Source organism: Scyliorhinus canicula, chromosome 15 (assembly GCF_902713615.1).
Source record: "Scyliorhinus canicula chromosome 15, sScyCan1.1, whole genome shotgun sequence".
NCBI lineage: Eukaryota > Metazoa > Chordata > Chondrichthyes > Carcharhiniformes > Scyliorhinidae > Scyliorhinus > Scyliorhinus canicula.
The window spans coordinates 21,033,075-21,051,356 of NC_052160.1; the positions used below are offsets into that span (position 1 = coordinate 21,033,075).

General features: G+C 43.7%; 2 protein-coding genes across 7 annotated transcripts in view; one reads left to right on the forward strand and one right to left on the reverse strand.

The window, feature by feature from the left end:
• Positions 1-2,773, forward strand: part of LOC119978506 (arf-GAP with dual PH domain-containing protein 1) — a 147,262-nt gene extending 144,489 nt beyond the window's left edge. For all 3 annotated transcript variants that reach the window (XM_038820185.1, XM_038820184.1, XM_038820186.1), the window contains one exon: positions 397-2,773. In XM_038820185.1, coding sequence (XP_038676113.1) covers positions 397-425 — 29 coding nt within the window. In that variant the 3' untranslated portion in view covers positions 426-2,773. The remainder of the gene's footprint in view (positions 1-396) is intronic.
• Positions 2,774-10,671: 7,898 nt separating this feature from the next.
• get4 (guided entry of tail-anchored proteins factor 4) overlaps positions 10,672-18,282 on the reverse strand; it is a 44,094-nt gene continuing 36,483 nt past the window's right edge. For 3 of the 4 annotated variants that reach the window (XR_005463407.1, XM_038819712.1, XM_038819714.1), the window contains one exon: positions 10,672-11,923. Coding sequence is in view for 3 of the 4 variants with exons in the window: in XM_038819712.1 (XP_038675640.1) it covers positions 11,832-11,923 (92 nt within the window). In the remaining variant the exon portion in view is untranslated. Of the gene's footprint in view, positions 11,944-18,282 lie in introns of all 4 variants that reach the window. The other variant, XM_038819713.1, reaches the window with a different exon arrangement.

Sequence of the window (18,282 nt, forward strand, 5' to 3'; positions counted from 1 at the left end):
CTTTAATGTTGACTAATTAGAATGCAAAGACATACTCTGTTCGGCTATTAGACCAATCACATTAAAGCAAAGGCAACCAATGGATTCTTATCAGTTTCTTCTTTACATGCCCCATGACCACCCCATTTTACCTTCATAATTTTGGCCCTCAGCAGAGCTCTCCTTTTTCTTCCATTCCTATCCTGTTTTCCCAGCTTAAAAGCTTCTCGGCTTGAACATCTTCCAGTTCTGACGAAAAGGCACTGACCTGAAATATTAGTTGATTCCCTCCCCACAGATAACAGCATTCTTTGCTTTTAGACCACAGGACTTATAAAAAGAATATAAAAGCTTCTTAATGTTGTCAAAAATGGATTTCCAACAAAATAACCTCTGCCTTTTTGTTTTATTTTCTAGTGGAAGCACATTTTAAACATAAACCATAGAAGGATCTTTGGTTCCTGACACCATGGGACATTTAGGACATTGCCTGCTCGTCACTGTTCTTTTTGAAATATGAATTGTTCGGTGTCTGTGCAGCAGCCTATTTACCTCTCCATCTTTGTGCCCCCCAATACTCCCCAACAATTAACAGGATGGGGAGGGGGGAGAGGTGGGGTACAAGCACTAAAAGAAAACTAAACTGTGGCAAGAAAGTGAAGTCGAAAGTGATGTGCATGTCGCTAAATTGTAAAATTGAGAGCATGAGTTTCATCTCAGCATTTCGAACGACTGTCAAAAGTTATGGTTCAATTCACACAACAACACTGCATGAGTATTTTTGTTCATTAATATTTCATCCCAGAATGTTTCCTCTGCAATAGGGCACTATAAACACAATGACATGAAAAATTGAAGTTTCTTTTTTAATTCCATCTTGTTTCACGAACCCATCTATAATTGTCCATTGCTGGTCATGTGCCAATTCTCTGTTGGTCAACTTTGTTCTACAAGTCTTCAAACAACTGTATTTATGTGTATGAAGTATTTAAATGTATGAAGTAAAAATTAAAATGAGCTGTACAGACTTTAACCGGCAGTGATTCTACATCATCAACTTTTTCCAATGGCCATAGATTTTTTTGTGTCTTAGTTGCAAATGTGCACCGACAAAACTTGAAATTGCTTTTTTATCTCTCCTAAATGTGTAATTTTCTGTAGATTGTCAAAGGAAAAAAACATACTGATGTTAGTGTCGCTGAAATTAGTCAGTATGTAGTCTCACAGTGGTACCGCTTTCTTCTGTACAAAATGTACAGCTTGAATTAAATTATGTATCTACCCTGTAGCTGTTTTCAGAGGGTGTGTTCTCAAAGGGATGTGTTCTGTGCTTGAAGTAAATGTACTGCTCAGTTTAAAGTTAAATTTTTGTGATACGTTGTGCTCTGTGATGTCTGTGCCAGATTATAATGTAATTTATAATTACCATGGTAAACAATGTAAAAAGCTTTCCCATTGCAACAACTCTTCCAAAATTGTATCCTCAGCTTTTTAATATGCATATTTTTTAAATGACGTAAAGAAAATCTGAAATTTATTTTGAAAAGTTGTTAATGAATTCCTGTAATTAAGCCACCGAATCTTTTTCACTCCAGTTACAGTGACATTAATATTACACAATGCATTCTTTAAAGTGTACCTCAACAATGGGACCAATAATCTTTTTCTGAGATGCAATCTCAACCCAAACATTGTGCATCCCGAAGGTACCTGACAAAACCGCATCCAAACGTAGAATTTCTATTAATGTACAGCAAGCTCGTTACATACAGAAAGATCTTGAGACTAAACTTGATTGTATGGCGAATGTTGTGTTTTTTAACAGAAAGTCAGTGGAAGCTTTCTCTTGTGACATGCTTGTTCAAATCTTCAAAGGCAAGGCAAATTGATATGAGATTTCCACTGTAATGGTTTGATAGTGTGAAAAGTAGATTATGTTAACTGGCATGGAGAGAAACTGCTTCTGTAGCTGTCATTGACAGCACACTTGGCAACCGGACATCTCAGCTAACCAACACTTTAAGACAACAGACTTAAGATAAGCCTCAGCAAACTTGTTCGGGCAGTAAGTGAATTAAGTGAAGGGGGAAAAAAATGATCTAAGTTATTTTCTTTATTCCAAATACAGAATGTTTTTTTTCAGAATCTAATTTATATATTGCATTCACGTTATATGTGCAATTTGCACTGTTTCAACTTCTTAATTTTCACTCACTTGCACCTCCCTCTCCCTACATAATGCAATATATGCACAGCCAGTATGACAAACTAGACTGTCGCTGAAGAATTATATATTGGAAGTAAGATAACCTGTATTTTGTTTCTTCCTTCTTTCTCATAGTCACTGGGATTTTGCAATTGGTCCTTCTGGTAATTTGTATATGTTTTTTGTAAATATTAAATGTTATGCTGCTAACAATTAAAATGAAGTATGCACTGGTAGCTATAGAGGAGCAGAACTAATATACTCACTAAGTTTTAAGATAGCGGGCAATATACTTGAATAGGAATGTAATCAAAAAAGAAAGAAGTGAATAGCCAAAAATTAAGATCCTGATGGTTAGGTGGAAGAGTAAAATGAAGCATAGGATTAATTGAAGCATAAATGTGTTCATGTTCATTCCATTTGTCTTATTTTAATACGGTGTGCATTTGGTTATGGAAATCATGTATAATGTACAGTGGATAAAATGGTGCTGAAATGAAATACTTAAAAGTTATCATGATGTCCCAGATCAGACTTTGTATGTTGATACTTTCAATTAAAAAGGTCTTGATTGTGTTGCACAAGTGAGATAAGTTGTATTGTGGTAATTGCATGCTACTCCTTCAGGTCAATTTTAATTTTTTCTTTTAGCATGGACAGCCTTTAGATGAAAGGGCGCTGTAGTTAAAACAGACTGTATTCTCAGGACATTTATTCTGCTTTCAGTATCACTGAAACATTTCTTTTGTGAAATGTGTTGCTTAATATTGTATCAGTCGGAACACCATCACCTCCACGTCATGCACCATCCTGACGTGGACATATAACGACCATTCCGTCATCATCGCCGGATCAAAATTCTGGAATTTTCCCATCTACTGGGAGCACCATCGGCACACAGACTGCAGAGATCCCAGAATGCAGCACGTCATTACCCTCTCGAGGGCAGAAAGGGACGGATAATACATGCTGACCTTGCCAATGACACCCAAATCCTACAAATGAATTTTTTTTAAATCCCCCCGATTATTAACTTCTTTAAAACCCTTGATGTAGGGCTAGATACTGTTAGTATAAATGAGACACGGTCAGATTTCATGTAAGAGTATCAAAGACTTTTTTTGTGCATTCATTATCTAGCCCATTTCAGTCACAGTGTCAGTATCAGGAACCCAGTTTGCATATGCCACAGGCTAGTTATACAACAGAATTGATTCGCTGTCTCAACAACATATCCCATGTGCAACCTGCAAATTACAGCATTTCCAACACTCTTACGGTGTCTTCACAGGCCAGTCGTCGGACTATCTGTCTAAATGAGACTGTTCCAAATTATGGCTCACTCTCCCTACAAGCTAGGGAGGCTGGGCACATTCCTGATATCAGAGTAACTTTTCTTTTAAAATGTTAGTGTACCCAATTCATTTTTTTCGAATTAAGGGGCAATTTAGCGTGTTCAATCCACGCACACCTTTGGGTTGTGGGGGCGAAACCCACGCAAACATGGGGAGAATGTGCAAACTCCACACAGACAGTGACCCAGAGCCGGGATCGAACCTGGGACCTCGGCACCGTGAGGCAGCAGGGCTAACCCACTGCGCCACCGTGCTGCCCAGATACCTGAGTAACCTGAGAAAAGATGGTGCAGCACGCTCGGAAGGAACGAGTGACTCTAGCCTTCTGATTCCCAAATCCTTCCATATTTTGGTGGGGCAGGAAGTCCTCGCAACATGCCTGGATATGTAGACAAATGCTGATGATGGCTAGTCAATAAATCCATAATCAATGTATCACGTGACAAGCATGATGCCAGAAGGTGAACTAAGATGGTCCTTTATCTTTATTCATTCATGATGTGGAGATGCCGGCGTTGGACTGAGGTGAGCACAGTAAGGAGTCTTACAACACCAGGTTAAAGTCCAACAGGTTTGTTTCAAATCACTAGCTTTCGGAGCACTGCTCCTTCCTCAGGTGGAAGACAAACTTTTCCCACACAAGTTAGAAATAATCTGATCAGGTATTGTAAAAATGCAAGTCTTCACTGCAATTACAATTGAAAAAAATGGGACTAAAAGAATAGTATCCACTTAGTTGCTGAAGCAAGCCACAAGGGTGGTGGGTGAGAAAAACGTGTGGTTATTCACTTACCTTTAGCAGCTATGATGAAGCATTTACCCTCACAAAAAACATGAACCCCAAAATTAAATTATATAGAAAATAAGGGGCAGGATTCTTCGTTTCTGAGGCCAAGTGTTGATGCCAACGGGAATCCGTGGACTTTTACGACAGAAAAACTGGCACCACAACTGGACCGATTCTGCTACAATTGAGGGGCTAGCACCGGTGCCATGTGGAACACAATCGATTCCAATGAAAAATGGTGTGGGATTCACTGGGTCTGTGATCGACACTCGGGAGGCTGACAAGCTGCAGCCGCATATACATATTATTGATTGCTTTATTGGCACATGTACCAAAGTATAGTGAAAAGTATTTTTCTGTGGCCACAGTAGACAAAAAGAATAATCGACAAAGTACATCGACAAATAGTGATTGGTTACAGTGTGGAACAAGGGTCAAAAAAAGCAAATACATGAGCAAGAGCAGCATTGCGGGGCTGAATAGTGTTCTTGCAGGGAATAGATCAGTCCGAGGGAGAATCGTTGAGGATTCTTGTAGCTGTGGGGAAGAAGTTGTTCCTATGTCTGGATGTGCGGGTCTTCCGACTTTGTGTTTTCTGCCTGATGGCAGGGTCTGGAAGAGGGTAAAGCCTGGATGTGAGGGGTCTCTGACAATGCTGTCTGCCTTCCTAAGGCAGCGGGAGGTGTAGACAGAATCAATGGGAGGGTGGCAAGCTTGTGTGATGTGTTGGGTTGAGTTCACCACACTCTGCGGTTTCTTTCAATCTTAGGCCAAGCAGTTGCCATACCAAGCTGTGAAACAACTAGATAGGATGCTTTCTGTGGCACATCAGTAGAAGTTTGTGAGAGTCGATGCAGACATGCCGAATTCCTTTAGCTTCCATTGGAAATAGAGACGTTGTTGGGATTTATTGACTGTTGCATCAACGCGAGTGGACCAGATCAGACTGTTGGTGAAGGCGACCCCCAGGAACTTAAATCTATCGCCCATTTCCACTTCGGAGTTATTTATGTAGACCATGGGGGGGGGGGGGGGGGGGGGTCGTATTTTGCTTCCTGGTGTCAATGATCAGTTCTTTGGTTTTGCCAATATTTAGAGAGAGGTTGTTTTCGGTACACCATGCAACCAAGTGATCTATCTCCCTTCTGTAGGCTGATTCGTTGTTGTTTGAGATACGACCCACCAGTCGTATCATACGCAAACGTATAGATTGAATTGGAGTTAAATCTTGCCACCGTCATGTGTGTATAAGGAGTTCAGTAGAGGACTGAACACACATCCTTGCAGAGCCCCGGTGTTGATGACTATTGTGGAAGAGGTGTTGTTACTTATCCTGACAGATTGCCATCTGTTAGTGAGGAAGTCAAGGATCCAGCTGTACAGGGAGGGGTCAAGTCCAAGATTGCAGATTTGGTTGTTAGTCCTGACAGGTAATGATGTTGAAGGCGGAGCTGTAGTCTATGAACAGCAGTCCTACCTAGGTGTCCTTGTTGAAGTGTTCGGTTGTTGATTGTAGGGTGATGTGTGGTTGCGGCGATAGGCGAACTGCAATGAATCAAGACCATCTGGGAGGCTGGCGTTGATCCGTCTCATGACTGGCCGCTCAAAGCATTTCATGATAACAGATGTCAGGGCCACCGGTTGGTAGTCATTGAGGTACGCTACCTTGTTCTTCTTTGTACTAGAATTACGGTGGTCTTCTTGAAGTAGGTGGGAACCTCGCAGCGGAGAGGTGAGATGTTGAAGATGTCTGAATACACTCGCCAGCTGGTCTGCGCAGGATCTGAGTGCTCGCCCAGGAACACCGTCAGGGGCCTATCAGTTTCCGCGGGTTCACTTACGGGGTTGGTTTAGTGGGCTAAATGGCTGGCTTGTAATGTAGAACAAGGCCAGCGGCGCGGGTTCAATTCCCGTAGCCAAACAGAAGCTGGAATGTGGCGACTAGGGGCTTTTCACAGTAATTCATTGAAGCCTACTTGTGACAATAAGCGATTATTATTACTTTGAAGAAGGCAGCACTTACCTCTGAGGCTGTAATAGTGGGTATGGGTGTGTTCAGGGCTGTTGGGGAAGGTGGCACTGATGTATTTGGCTCCAACGCCAGAGATTCCGCCTGGCCTTGCTTTGTAGCCCGTAACCTTGAATAAGCCCTGCCATAGACGTTGTGTATTTGTATCATTGACCTGGGACTCTAGTTTGATCTGGTATTTTCTTTTGATGTCCCTGATGGCTTTATGTACGTTTTACCTGGATTTCCTATATAGGTCAAGGTCGTCAGGCTTGAACGCATCCGTCCAGGACTTCAGCAGGGAGTGGACCCTTCAGTTAAGCCAGGGTTTCCAATTGGGGAGCACCCATATGGTCTGCTTTGGTACACCATCCTTGACACACTTACTGACGAAGTCTGCGACGGTGGTTGCATACCTCATCCAGGTTAGCTGCCGCGGCCTTGAATATGGACCAGTCCACAGACTCTAAGCACTTGCGGAGCATGTCCTTTGATGCCCCGGACCAGCACTGCACGGTTTTCTTGACTGGCTCAGCACGCTCGAGTTGCTGTTTGTCAACTGGAAGTAGGAGTACTGACTTGTGGTTGGATTTGTCAAAGTGTGGTCAGGGAATGTAGTTGTAAGCACCTTTGATGCTCGTGTAGCAGTGGTCCAGGGCGTTTGCACTTCTGGTGGGGCAGGAGATATGTTGATGGGAATTTGAGTAGAGCCCTCGAGGTTGGCATGGTTGAAGCTTCCAACCACGATTGTCAGGGCTTCAGGGTGATTTATTTCTTGGCTGTGTATGGTGGAGCATAGTTCGCCAAGTGCTTTCTTCACTTCCGCCTGGGATGGGATATAGACTGCTGTGATGAGTACAGAGGTGAATTCACGTGGGAGGTAGAAAGGGCTACACTTCACCTTAGGGGATTCTAGGTCTGGGGAGCAGTGACACACTAGGGACACCACATCTCAACACCAGGTGGTGTTGATGAGGAGGCAAATGCCCTCGCCCCACACACATATCCCAGCCAAAAAGATGATAGTAGTTGTGCTGGAGCGCGCCCGTAGAGTGGATGGGTCGGCTGGGGCCAGAGGGCACCCAGGGGGTTGCCCTGGGGACACCTAGATGGCCCATTGCAGCAGGTTCAAAGTGGGCTGCTAGCAGTGTGCGTAGCTGCATGGCTGCCTTGCCGGCTGCGGCAGTGGTGCTCCGTGCCCGTCCACCCCAACCCCACAGGCCATCTCATGGCCACCCCCCATTATTCCCCCAGCTCTGGCAGAAGCCCCCCGGCCAGCGGCAGAGCTTGGCGATGTTGGGACACCTTCCGTATCCTCTATCGGCAGCCGCCCCACCGGTTTCACGATTTTTAAAAGCACAAGTAAACCATGCTGTTGAGAGCTGTCCATCGGAGGCAGAGAATCACGGAGGCCCTGGAGAGTACCTGGTTGGGCCAGCTAATGATATGAAAACGGTGCCTTCTGTACATGCAGAGTGAAACACATTGACGCTGTTTTCGAGGTGACGGACAATTGCGATTTGGCGTCAAATCGGCGCCCGTCAAATCAGCACCCGCCGCGATCTTGGGGTCGGAAGCCAATCACATTTCCTGATTTTGGCATTGGATAATGGAGAACCCGGCCCATGATGGCTGGTTCGATTCCCACTGGTCGACAGCTTATTCAGATTGACTAATTCAACAAAACTGCAGATTTAGTAGCAAGGTTATTCCATTAAACAGAGCATTCAAGGAAAAAATGCAGTGAGACAGTGAAACAAAATGCTCAGCAACTATTTAAAAGGCCACCAGTTAATCCCATTGTTTTTTTAGATCAATGGTGTTATCCATTCAGGCTTTCAGAACACATATTCGCTTTGCTGAAATCTACTTCAAATTGAACTGTAAATTGCAGTCATGGAACCGAGTATTGCATATAATTCACTCTGGTTATAAATCACGAATTACCTTAAGAAAATCAACATCAAACCATTTGAAAAGTGATGGAAAGCTTTGGTGGGTTGTCTTCCACTGTATAAGCAGTTTCCTCTTTGCGCAATATTTTAGGGTGACTTGAGCAAAAAAAAAGGTAATAAATGTACTGCACACCATGTGGTCAGAATCCTGTAAAAATTATAAACCAATAAACATTTTCATTAAATAAAAAACACAATTTCTTTATACATCGCCAGTTTTAAAAAAAAACATTTATAATTTGTAAATTACATTTGAAAATAAACTGTTTTGTGTCCTTCTAATGCTATTTACTTCAATTGGATGTCACAGATTTGAATACATTTATACAAAATATATTGTATAATTCCCCTCACCATTCTTAAGCAGCTCCATTCACAACAGCTTTTTGCTTCCTGATTCAGTTTCTGACCCATTCCAAGTTCCTCGCACCACCTTATTAATTATACTCTCATGCATCAGTTTGAAGAGCAGTGCTAAAATCTAAATAGGTAAGTTTTAAATCAAGACTGTGGGGCAAGGTGGCTCTATTTTAGCTGGAAGTTTTGGCTCATTCAGAACTGCTGCCAGATATGGAGTTGGGTCAACTGGAGACACAGTTACATGTTGGCAATGAAAACTGACCTCATACTTCTCAGGTGATGCGTGCAAAGGATGGAGTTGGGCCACTGGTAGGATGCACTTGATACATGCAGTACAATGAGAGGTTGGTAGCATGGAGTTTCAATAGGGCAGGAAGATATTCATGGAGGATTAAATGGTTGATTGCATCAAAAGCAGCAGAGCCCTAGCCGCAACCTAGCAGGATGGTGCTGATGACTTTGGTCAGTGTGGCTGGTTGCGATTGACAGCGCATCAGGATGGCACAGTAAAGGGTTGGTTTGTAGTCTGAAGGTAGCTGGATATCTTACTCTGTATGAATCTGAAGCAAATAGAAGAATAGCTAAGAAGAAACCATTTCCATTGGCTGAAGGATCAAGAACTGGAGGACGTTGACTTAATGGTGAATGTCAAAAGGATCAAAGACAATGCAAGAAAAAAAACTTTATTTTTCACAGCAAGTAGTTAGGATCTAAACAGCCTGAGGCCGGCAGAGATAGATTCAATCTAGTCTTTCTGAAGAATTATCTGAAGAGAAAAACATTTGTAGGACTGAGGGAAAGGTAGGGGAAGTGGGGCTAACTAAATTGCTGTTCCAGAGGGTCACATATACATGACAGGTCAAATGGCTTCCTACTGTGTTCTAACAATTCTAAGATTCTATGCTAACAGGGACGTGGGACGAATTGGGATAGCTCTTTCAAAGAGCAGACACAGAATAAACTAAACGGCCTCCTTCAAGGCTGTATGATTCTACATTCAGTCCAAAGCTTAGTTAACAAATTGATCAAGCTGCAGCTGCGTTTGACAGTTTCGAATGGATTCAGGTTCTTAGAAAAATATTAAATCACAGATTTGCTCTGAAAGAGAAATCAATATGGTAAAACAAATACATAAACTACAATCATTCAGGCTCAGTTGCAAGATTGTGTTAAAAAATGTCACATTAGTAGGTGTGCTCAAAGATGTATCTACTTTGTATACTCGTGTAAAGGTTGACCCCATAATTTTTGGCTTAAAAACAATTTTCCATTTACCTCGTATACAAGTCGATCTTATTTTTCAGTGTTCAATGCCCATAGATTTCAGAACCAAAGTATAATCCTGGAGATGCTAATGATTCATTTTCATTGTAAATGTATAAATACTAGTCAAAATGAGCACCAGCAGATAAATGTTTTTATTTATTCAAATTAAAGTGACTAGAGTATGGATGATAATTAATTCTTTAGTGTTGTTGGCTTTTACTTTGTTCCATCCAGTCTCTTTTGGATTTCACTTGGTACCAAATCAAGCACGCATATGATCACCTGGAAACTGAAGTGGACCCACTCGCTCAAAAAGTCTCAAAAATTTGACTTTCACACGGGTTGTATGTCAAGAAAAATCAAATGCTAGCGCCCTCTGCTGAGCAAATCTAGATGTCACAGTAATGCTTGCACGAGACCCCTTTTAATAAGAGGGAATGGAAACAACAGACAAACTTCTTCCGTGGAAGCTAGCTAGGCTGGACCTGCAATGCCTTTGATGTGTTAATTCTACACTGGTCATACATTTTAACAAAATCTTTTCCTTCATGCATTTGGAACAAATGAGTTTTCAGATGGTTAATGTAAAATAAAAACTAAGTGCAATGATCTTGGAAACTTCACAGATCCTTATTTCATGTGCAACACACCAGGAAAACATGAATACTTAGCTGTAGTTATGAAAGAGTTTTATCATGTTAAAAAATGTAAACATTCCACCTTGAAGGAAAATTCTGACTTTATATCAAACAAAGAGACTAATTATTTTTCTTTAATGATAAATACAAGTATTAAAAAAAGCTACAGTCCAACTTATGCACAAAATATCACTGAAAAGGAAATCTATTCCGTTGTTTAAAAGGCTGCCATTTAATCCCCTGTAGATTTAACCTTTGTGAACATTTCATAGACCATGAGTTAAGAGAATGCCTAGTGGAAAAACAATTAGTTACAGTTACCGGATCTATAAAGCAAACTGTACAATCGCTTTAAACTTTGTGTTACCGGCTCCAATTAAATCAGGTCCTTGCATTTCACAATGAGACAAACCCAGTTCCTGATTAAGTAGTCATTGTGCAAATTTTCTTGAACAAGTTCCAGCCCTTGAAATGTCAATGCTTAAAAAGTACATACATTTCCATCATGCAAATCTTTAACATGCAAAATCAGCCCTGACAAAGTATTTACAGCATTTGGGTGGCAGCTGTATGCATTTTACTTGCATTAGAATATAATTTACCACTTCAAATAAAGTCAGGGTGACAACAACCTTTTTTAATATTGTTTATTGGTTCAGAAATAATTAAGCCCATTTTTGTGCATGATCCTTTGTAATCAGTGTGCAACAGCTACACCAATTGTGTAAGTTAAATCAAGTGCTGCTGATCCTCACAGCTTTTTTGTTCCTATTGACAATCACTCTGACGTGTTAACGAGAGCTAGTTTTTAGCAATTTGAAATGTCTCGACTCCTGTTGGCAAAATTTTCTATATGTTGAGCATCTTTGCGACGGTTTTACATCATACAGCCAAGACCATCCATGTGTAGTGCCATTTGTACCTGTTCCTAGTACAAAGCTGTAGAGTACATAAATCTTATGTAAAATAATCTAAAAAGACAAAACTTGTTACATCAGTCAACACACAGCCAATTGGAACCTGTTCTTTAAATCATGAAATATCTACTGAACATAAATAATACAGCATTTCCAATAGAGACAGTGATAGGAAACATCCTTTGCATCTTCTTCAGTAGAAAGGGTAAGAGAGCCCTTTACAGATGCTCAGATGTTAAACTGTCATATAAAATGTCCCATGGTATAGCTGTTTCTATTTCTTGTATAAGCAGATCATTCTGTAGACACCTCAGTGGAATATTGTCTTTAGACCTTTAGGTTCGAAAGTTAATTTTCTTCTTAGTCAAGATCAATTGGATTGACATCTTCTGGTCCTTCAACATCCACATCATCTTCCTCCCCTGCACCCATCAGACTGTTCAAAAGGTTTCCTGTCAAGGGAATATGAATACTATAAAAGTTCAATACTTGGCAGAGAAAATGCAGTTCATCTGGTTTTCTAATTTTTAATAATTCTTTTTAAAAAAATACATTTTAGAGTACCCAATTAAATTTTTTTCAATTAAGGGGCAATTTAGTGTGGCCAAACCTGCACATCTTTGGATTGTGGGGGAGAAACCCACACAAACACGGGGAGAATGTACAAACTCCACATGGACAGTGAGCCAGAGCAGAGATCGAACGTGGGACCTTGGCACAGTGAGGCAGCAGTGCAAACCACTGTGCCACCGTGCTGCCCTCAATTTTTGATCATTCTAATTCCCTTTGGATAAAGGGCAAAACCGCTTCACATTTATATGGTGCAAAGCATCTGTTATATTAATATATGCATCTAAAATCTATCAAAAGTCTTATAACAGTATCGACACGTTAAATGTCAGCGGCCACAATTACTTTTTATAATTTTATTTTTCCAATTAAGGGGCAATTTAGCGTTGCCAATCCACCTCCCCTGCACACCTTTGGGTTGTGGGGGCCAAACCCACACAAACACGGGGCGAATGTGAAAACTCCACACGGACAGTGATTGGGGCCGGGATTGAACCCGGGTCCTCAGCACCGTGAAGCAGCAGCGTTAACCACTGCGCCACCGTGCTTCCCAATAGACGGAAATTTGCCATGTTGTAATTATGCTCTCCCACCAGTGAAGACATTCTGTTTTCTACATCCACATGTCTGTGCTAAATTTTACAGGGCCCTCAGGAGCAGGCTGAGCAAAAAACCGGTGGAGGGAAAAGCATGCCACTGCTGTGGAATTTTATCACCGTTGGGGGAGGTACAAGGTGGTCTTCTAGCCCAAAGGCCAATTGAGACCCTCAAAACCCGGAGAGGGGGGGCAGCAATGGACACCATGGCCAGGATTCTCCGAGCGCCAGGTTGGAGAATCTGTGAGGTGGGCGCGCGCGCGCATCCCGTCACGCCGCGCCGTTCCGCTGATTCTCCGGCAACCGGTGAATCGCCGGCAATCGTGCCGGTGCCGCGGCGCAGGCCGCTAAAAGCGGCCCCCGCGCCGATTCTGCGCGCTCGATGGGCCAAGTGCCCGCCGGCATCATTTGCGTATGTTCCCACCCGGTGGGACCTCGCCGTTCTGGCTGCGGGGGCCGTCCTGGTGGGGGAGGCAGGGGGAGGGGGGGCCCCCAAGGTGGCCATGCCCACGATCGGGGGCAACCGATCGGCGGGTGCGTTAATTCCGGGGAGGGGGGTGTCTATGTTTCCCCACGCCGGGCCCCTGTAGGGCTCCGCTATGTTGCCCGCAGGCTGGCGCAGAGACGGCCGTGGCTCGCATGTGCGGACCAGTGCCGGCCGTGGCAGGCTTGCTTGTGGCGCCGGAGCAGCACTCAGCACACCGGCGCCATTCTAGCCCCCGAGGACGGGGAGAATGACTGGGCCTGGAGGCCCGTTGACGCCGACGTCAACACTTGGCCGGGATTTTGGAGAATCCCGGCCCCCACACCTGTCATAAGTGCTGGTCTGGCTGCCTCCCTGAGGCATTGCGAGGACTGGACAGCTGTCAGCCCTCTGACTGGGTGTCAGCTCTTGCAGGTAAGCTCTTTTCCCTTAAAACGACAGGAGCCACAATGGCAACTTATTAGCTGCTTCACTGCCACAGACTCTGGTTGGGATTACCCAAAATGGCTGCAATGGGGTTGCCCAGGCTCCCCGAGGAGCCACCACTGCCCCAGCAAAATCCTGTCTGTAAATGTGCATATCCTCAGAGCAAGAGTTAGGAGATTGAGAAGAAGGGCAGAATATCTGCCTTGGAAGAGAAATCATGTAGTACAGTGCACAAATATAAGTTCAGGAAGAAACATTGATCATACTTGGTCAGTTGGCAGAGGTTGCACTGTTACCCTGTTAACAGCGACAGATGGAATAACAAAAACCTATTCGACATGTGTAGATTAATCTTTTTCTTTTCTATTAAATTCATCTTCTAGAACAAGTACAATCTATACAGATGACGACCTTACCCACCACCTTACTTCTGTGCAGTTGATGAATACTAAAAGCAAAATTTCCAAGATAAAGTTTCAGAGTGTTTCTGAGACTTTATGAGGTTGCTATTCAAAAAACCCCACCAGGTTACAATCCATCATTCCATAGGTGACATTAAATCCACAACATAGTCCGAGAACACTAGGGCAAACTGTCTCACCTTCAGCAACATTTCAACCAAGTATTTTATCCACACCTTTCTTCATGTCAAAAAACTGGATCACAGCCATCCTTCATCTTTTCTCCACAAGAAACAAGTTTGAATCTGTGTTCTTAAGTATTGGAATCATTCATGGGAAATTGTTCGATGCCCGTAGTTTTCTTTTGAGAGTGTGTTCAAAACTCCATTCAATATTCAAAATGTAGTCTTGCTAAACAGCTATACTCTATGGAAGTAACCTTTTTTGATAGGATCAGGTGCCCTCAAAATGCATTCTAGTACTCGATTAGTGCTGATGTTAACGGTGTGGCATTAGCTGAATAAATTCAGTGGATGGTTAACAATCACACCTAAATCCTTTTTCCTTTTGGGAAAAGATCATTGAATCACATCAGGCCATTCAATTTTATCCCAAACTCCTTTCAATACCATCATTAAACAAATAGTAAAAATGGTTGACTCTACCACTGGGTGGCACAGTGGTTAGCACTGCTGCCTCACAGTGTCAGGGACCCAGTTTCAATTCCAGCCTTGGGTGACTGTGTGGAGTTTGTATGTTCTCCCCGTGTCTGTGTAGGTTTCCTCCCACAGTCCAAAGATGTACAGGTTGGATGGATTAGCCATGATCAATGCATGGGGATAGGGCAGGGAGTGGGCCCAAGCTGAATGCATTTTCTTTTGGAGGGTCTTTTGGGTGTTTTCTTCCAACAGATGATCCCTTATCAACAATATCAGCTCTTCTTTGTCCACACCCCCAGCGAGCTTAATTAGACTACTGTTGCACATTATTGTGAAGTATCTTTGATCAATATCTTTTCAATGTTCTGCTTGTAATTAGGTTCTTCTTAACCCAGTGTCAATAATCTTTGTCTAGCAGAGTATACCTCAACACCCTGTAGTCTATTCACAACCTACCTTGCGTAAAGGTTTGTCCTTTAAAACCTTCTCTTTATACCCCACCCCAACTCACAGTATAGAACTAACCTCCCCCAACTAACAGTCAACAGTGACCAGTTCCTTAAAGTGCAATATGAAGTACAATAGAACCCTTAATTGACCGCTTTACCGTAAACTTGATCTTCTCAAGGTATAAGGACTCCATTAAATCGCCCAGCCATGCTGCGGCGCTAGGTGGTGTCGCCTGCCTCCAACTCAGCAAAATTGTCACCAGGTCAGTAACGAGGTGAATGTCAGAGCAAGCGACCCCACCCCCTCCTCAGCTCCGGCACTAATGGGCATGACTCTGGATCCACATTCAGGATAGCCGCTATGATGCTAAAGAAAGACCCTCAAAAGACCCATCAGCTTATGGCAGGAACAGAACATGTGCGTGTGGTGAGCAGGTCCTCTCGAGCACCTCTCACACTTATCCTCGACCCCTTCAAGAAATCGACTCATTCTGGCTCCGGTGAGGTGTGCCCTAAACACCACCTTTAGCTGAATCAAACTCAATCTCGCACAGGATGATGCGACATTCTCTCTACAAAGTGACTCACTCCACACCTCCTCCTCCAAAATGGGTCCCAGCTCCTCCTCCTACCTGGCCTTCACTTCTTCCACCGAAACCAGCTCTTCCTCCATGATCCGCCCATATATCCCAGACATGCTGCCCTCCTCCAACCCCACGCAAGAGAGTATCCTTTCCAGCGAGGCAGACAACGGCGCCTCTATAAATGTCAGAAATGCTCACCGAACAAAATCCCGCACCTGAAAATACCTGAACGCACCCAAAAACCCCCACAACACCGCCCCACAAAGCCCTGCTTTCTTTTCAACTCTTCCCAGCTGGCAAACATCCCCCCCAGAAACAAGTCCCTCACGTTCTCCAACCCTCTGCCTTTCCAACCCCCCCTCAAATGTAACATCTAATTTCATCGACTCAAACAGATAGTTCCAACAGATAGGGGCCCACCTCGACACCACCCTCAACTTAAAATTTGATTTGATTTTATTGTCGCATGTATTAGTCTACAGTGAAAAGTATTGTTTCTTGCATGCTGTACAAACAATGCATACTGTACATAGGGAAGGAAGGAGAGACTGCAGAATATAATGTTAGTTATAGCAAGATGTAGAGGAAAGATCAATTTAATATGAGGTAGGTCCATTCAAAAGTCTGATGGCAGTAGGGAAGAAGCTGTTCTTGAATCGGTTGGTACGTGACCTCAAACTTTGGTATCTTTTTCCCGACGGAAGAATGTGGAAGAGAGTATGTCCGGGATGCATGGGGTCCTTAATTATGCTGGCTGCCTTTCCGAGGCAGCGGAAATTGTAGACAGAGTCGATGGATGGGAGGCTGGCTTGCGTGATGGATTGGGCTACATTCATGACCGTTTGTAATTTCCTGCAGTCTTGGGCAGAGCAGGATCCATACCAAGCTGTGATACAACCAGAAATAATGCTTTCTATGGTACATCTGTAGAACTTGGTGAGAGTCGTAGGTGACATGCCAAATTTCCTTAGTCTTCTGAGAAAGTAGAGTCGTTGGTGGGCTTTCTTAACTATAGTGTCGACATGGGGGGGGGACCAGGACAGGTTGTTGGTGATATGGACACCTAAGAATTTGAAGCTCTCGACCCTTTCTACTTCATTCCCATTGATGTAGACAGGGGCATGCTCTCCACTACGTTTCCTGAAGTCTATGACAATCTCCTTCGTTTTGTTGACATTGAGGGAGAGATTATTGTCGTCGCACCAGTTTACCACATTCTCCTATCTCATTCCTGTACTCTGTCTCGTCATTGTTTGAAATCCGACTCACTATTGTGGTGTCATCAGCAAATTTGAAAATCGAGTTGGAGGGGAATTTGGCCACACAGTCATAGGTGTACAAGAGAGTATAGTAGGGGCTGAGGACACAGCCTTGTGGGGCACCGGTGTTGAGGATGATTGTGGAGGAGGTGTTGTTGCCTATCCTTACTGATTGTGGCCTGTGGGTTAGAAAGTTCAGGATCCAGTCGCAGAGGGAGGAGCCGAGGCCAAGGCCACGGAGTTTGGAGATGTTTCGTAGGAATGATGGTGTTGAAGGCTGAGCTGTAGTCGATAAATAGGAGTCTGACATAGGTGTCTTTATTATCTAGGTGTTCCAGGGTAGAGTGCGGGGCCATGGGGATGGCGTCTGCTGTGGACCTGTTGCAGCGGTAGGCGAACTGTAGTGGATCAAGGCAATCCGGGAGGCTGGAATTGATTCGTGCCATGACTAACCTTTCGAAGCACTTCATGATCATGGATGTCAGAGCCACTGGACGATAGTCATTAAGGCACGCTGCTTGGCATTTTGTTGGTACAGGGATGATGGTCGTCTTCTTAAAGCAGATAGGGACCTCAGATTGCTGTAAAGAGAGAGGTTGAAGATGCCTGCGAATACCCCCGCCAGTTGATCTGCGCAAGACCAGAGCGCCGGTCCGGGTATCCCATCTGGGCCAGTGGCTTTCCGAGGGTTGACCTTCAAGAAGGCTGCTCTGAAGTCTGCAATGGTGATCTCCAATACAAGTTCATCCGAGGCTTCTGGGGTGGAGGGTTTGCTCTCGCTGACCTCTTGTTCAAAGCGTGCATAGAGTACGTTGAGCTCATCAGGGAGGGGTGCATTGGAGCCAGTGATTTTACATGCTTCATCTTGTAGCCCGTCATGTCTTGCAGACCTTGCCATAGTAGGCGGGGGTCCGTGTGGGACTCGAGCTTGGTCCGGTACTGTCTTTTGGCATCTTTGATGGATCTCCTTAGATCGTTCTTGTATAGGTCAGGGTCGCCTGACTTGAACGGCTCAGACCTAGACTTCAGCAAGCAGAAGCTATCCTTGTTCCTCCAGGGTTTCCGGTTGGTAAGCACGCAAATTTGTTTCTTCGGCACACAGTCTTCTACACACTTACTAATGAAGTCAGTTACTGTAGTGGCGTACTTGTTCAGGCTGGTCGCAGAGTTTTAAAATTCTGACCAGTCCACTTACTCTAAGCAGTCCTGTAGATCATCCGATTCCTCAGACCAACATTGCATGACTTATTTTGACGGATTCTCCCACTTCAGTTTTTGCTTATAAGCCGGGAACAGGAGTACAGCCTTGTGGTCAGATTTGCCAAAGTGTGGGCGGGCGATAGATCAGTAGGGATGTTTGATATTTGTGTAGCAGTGGTCCAG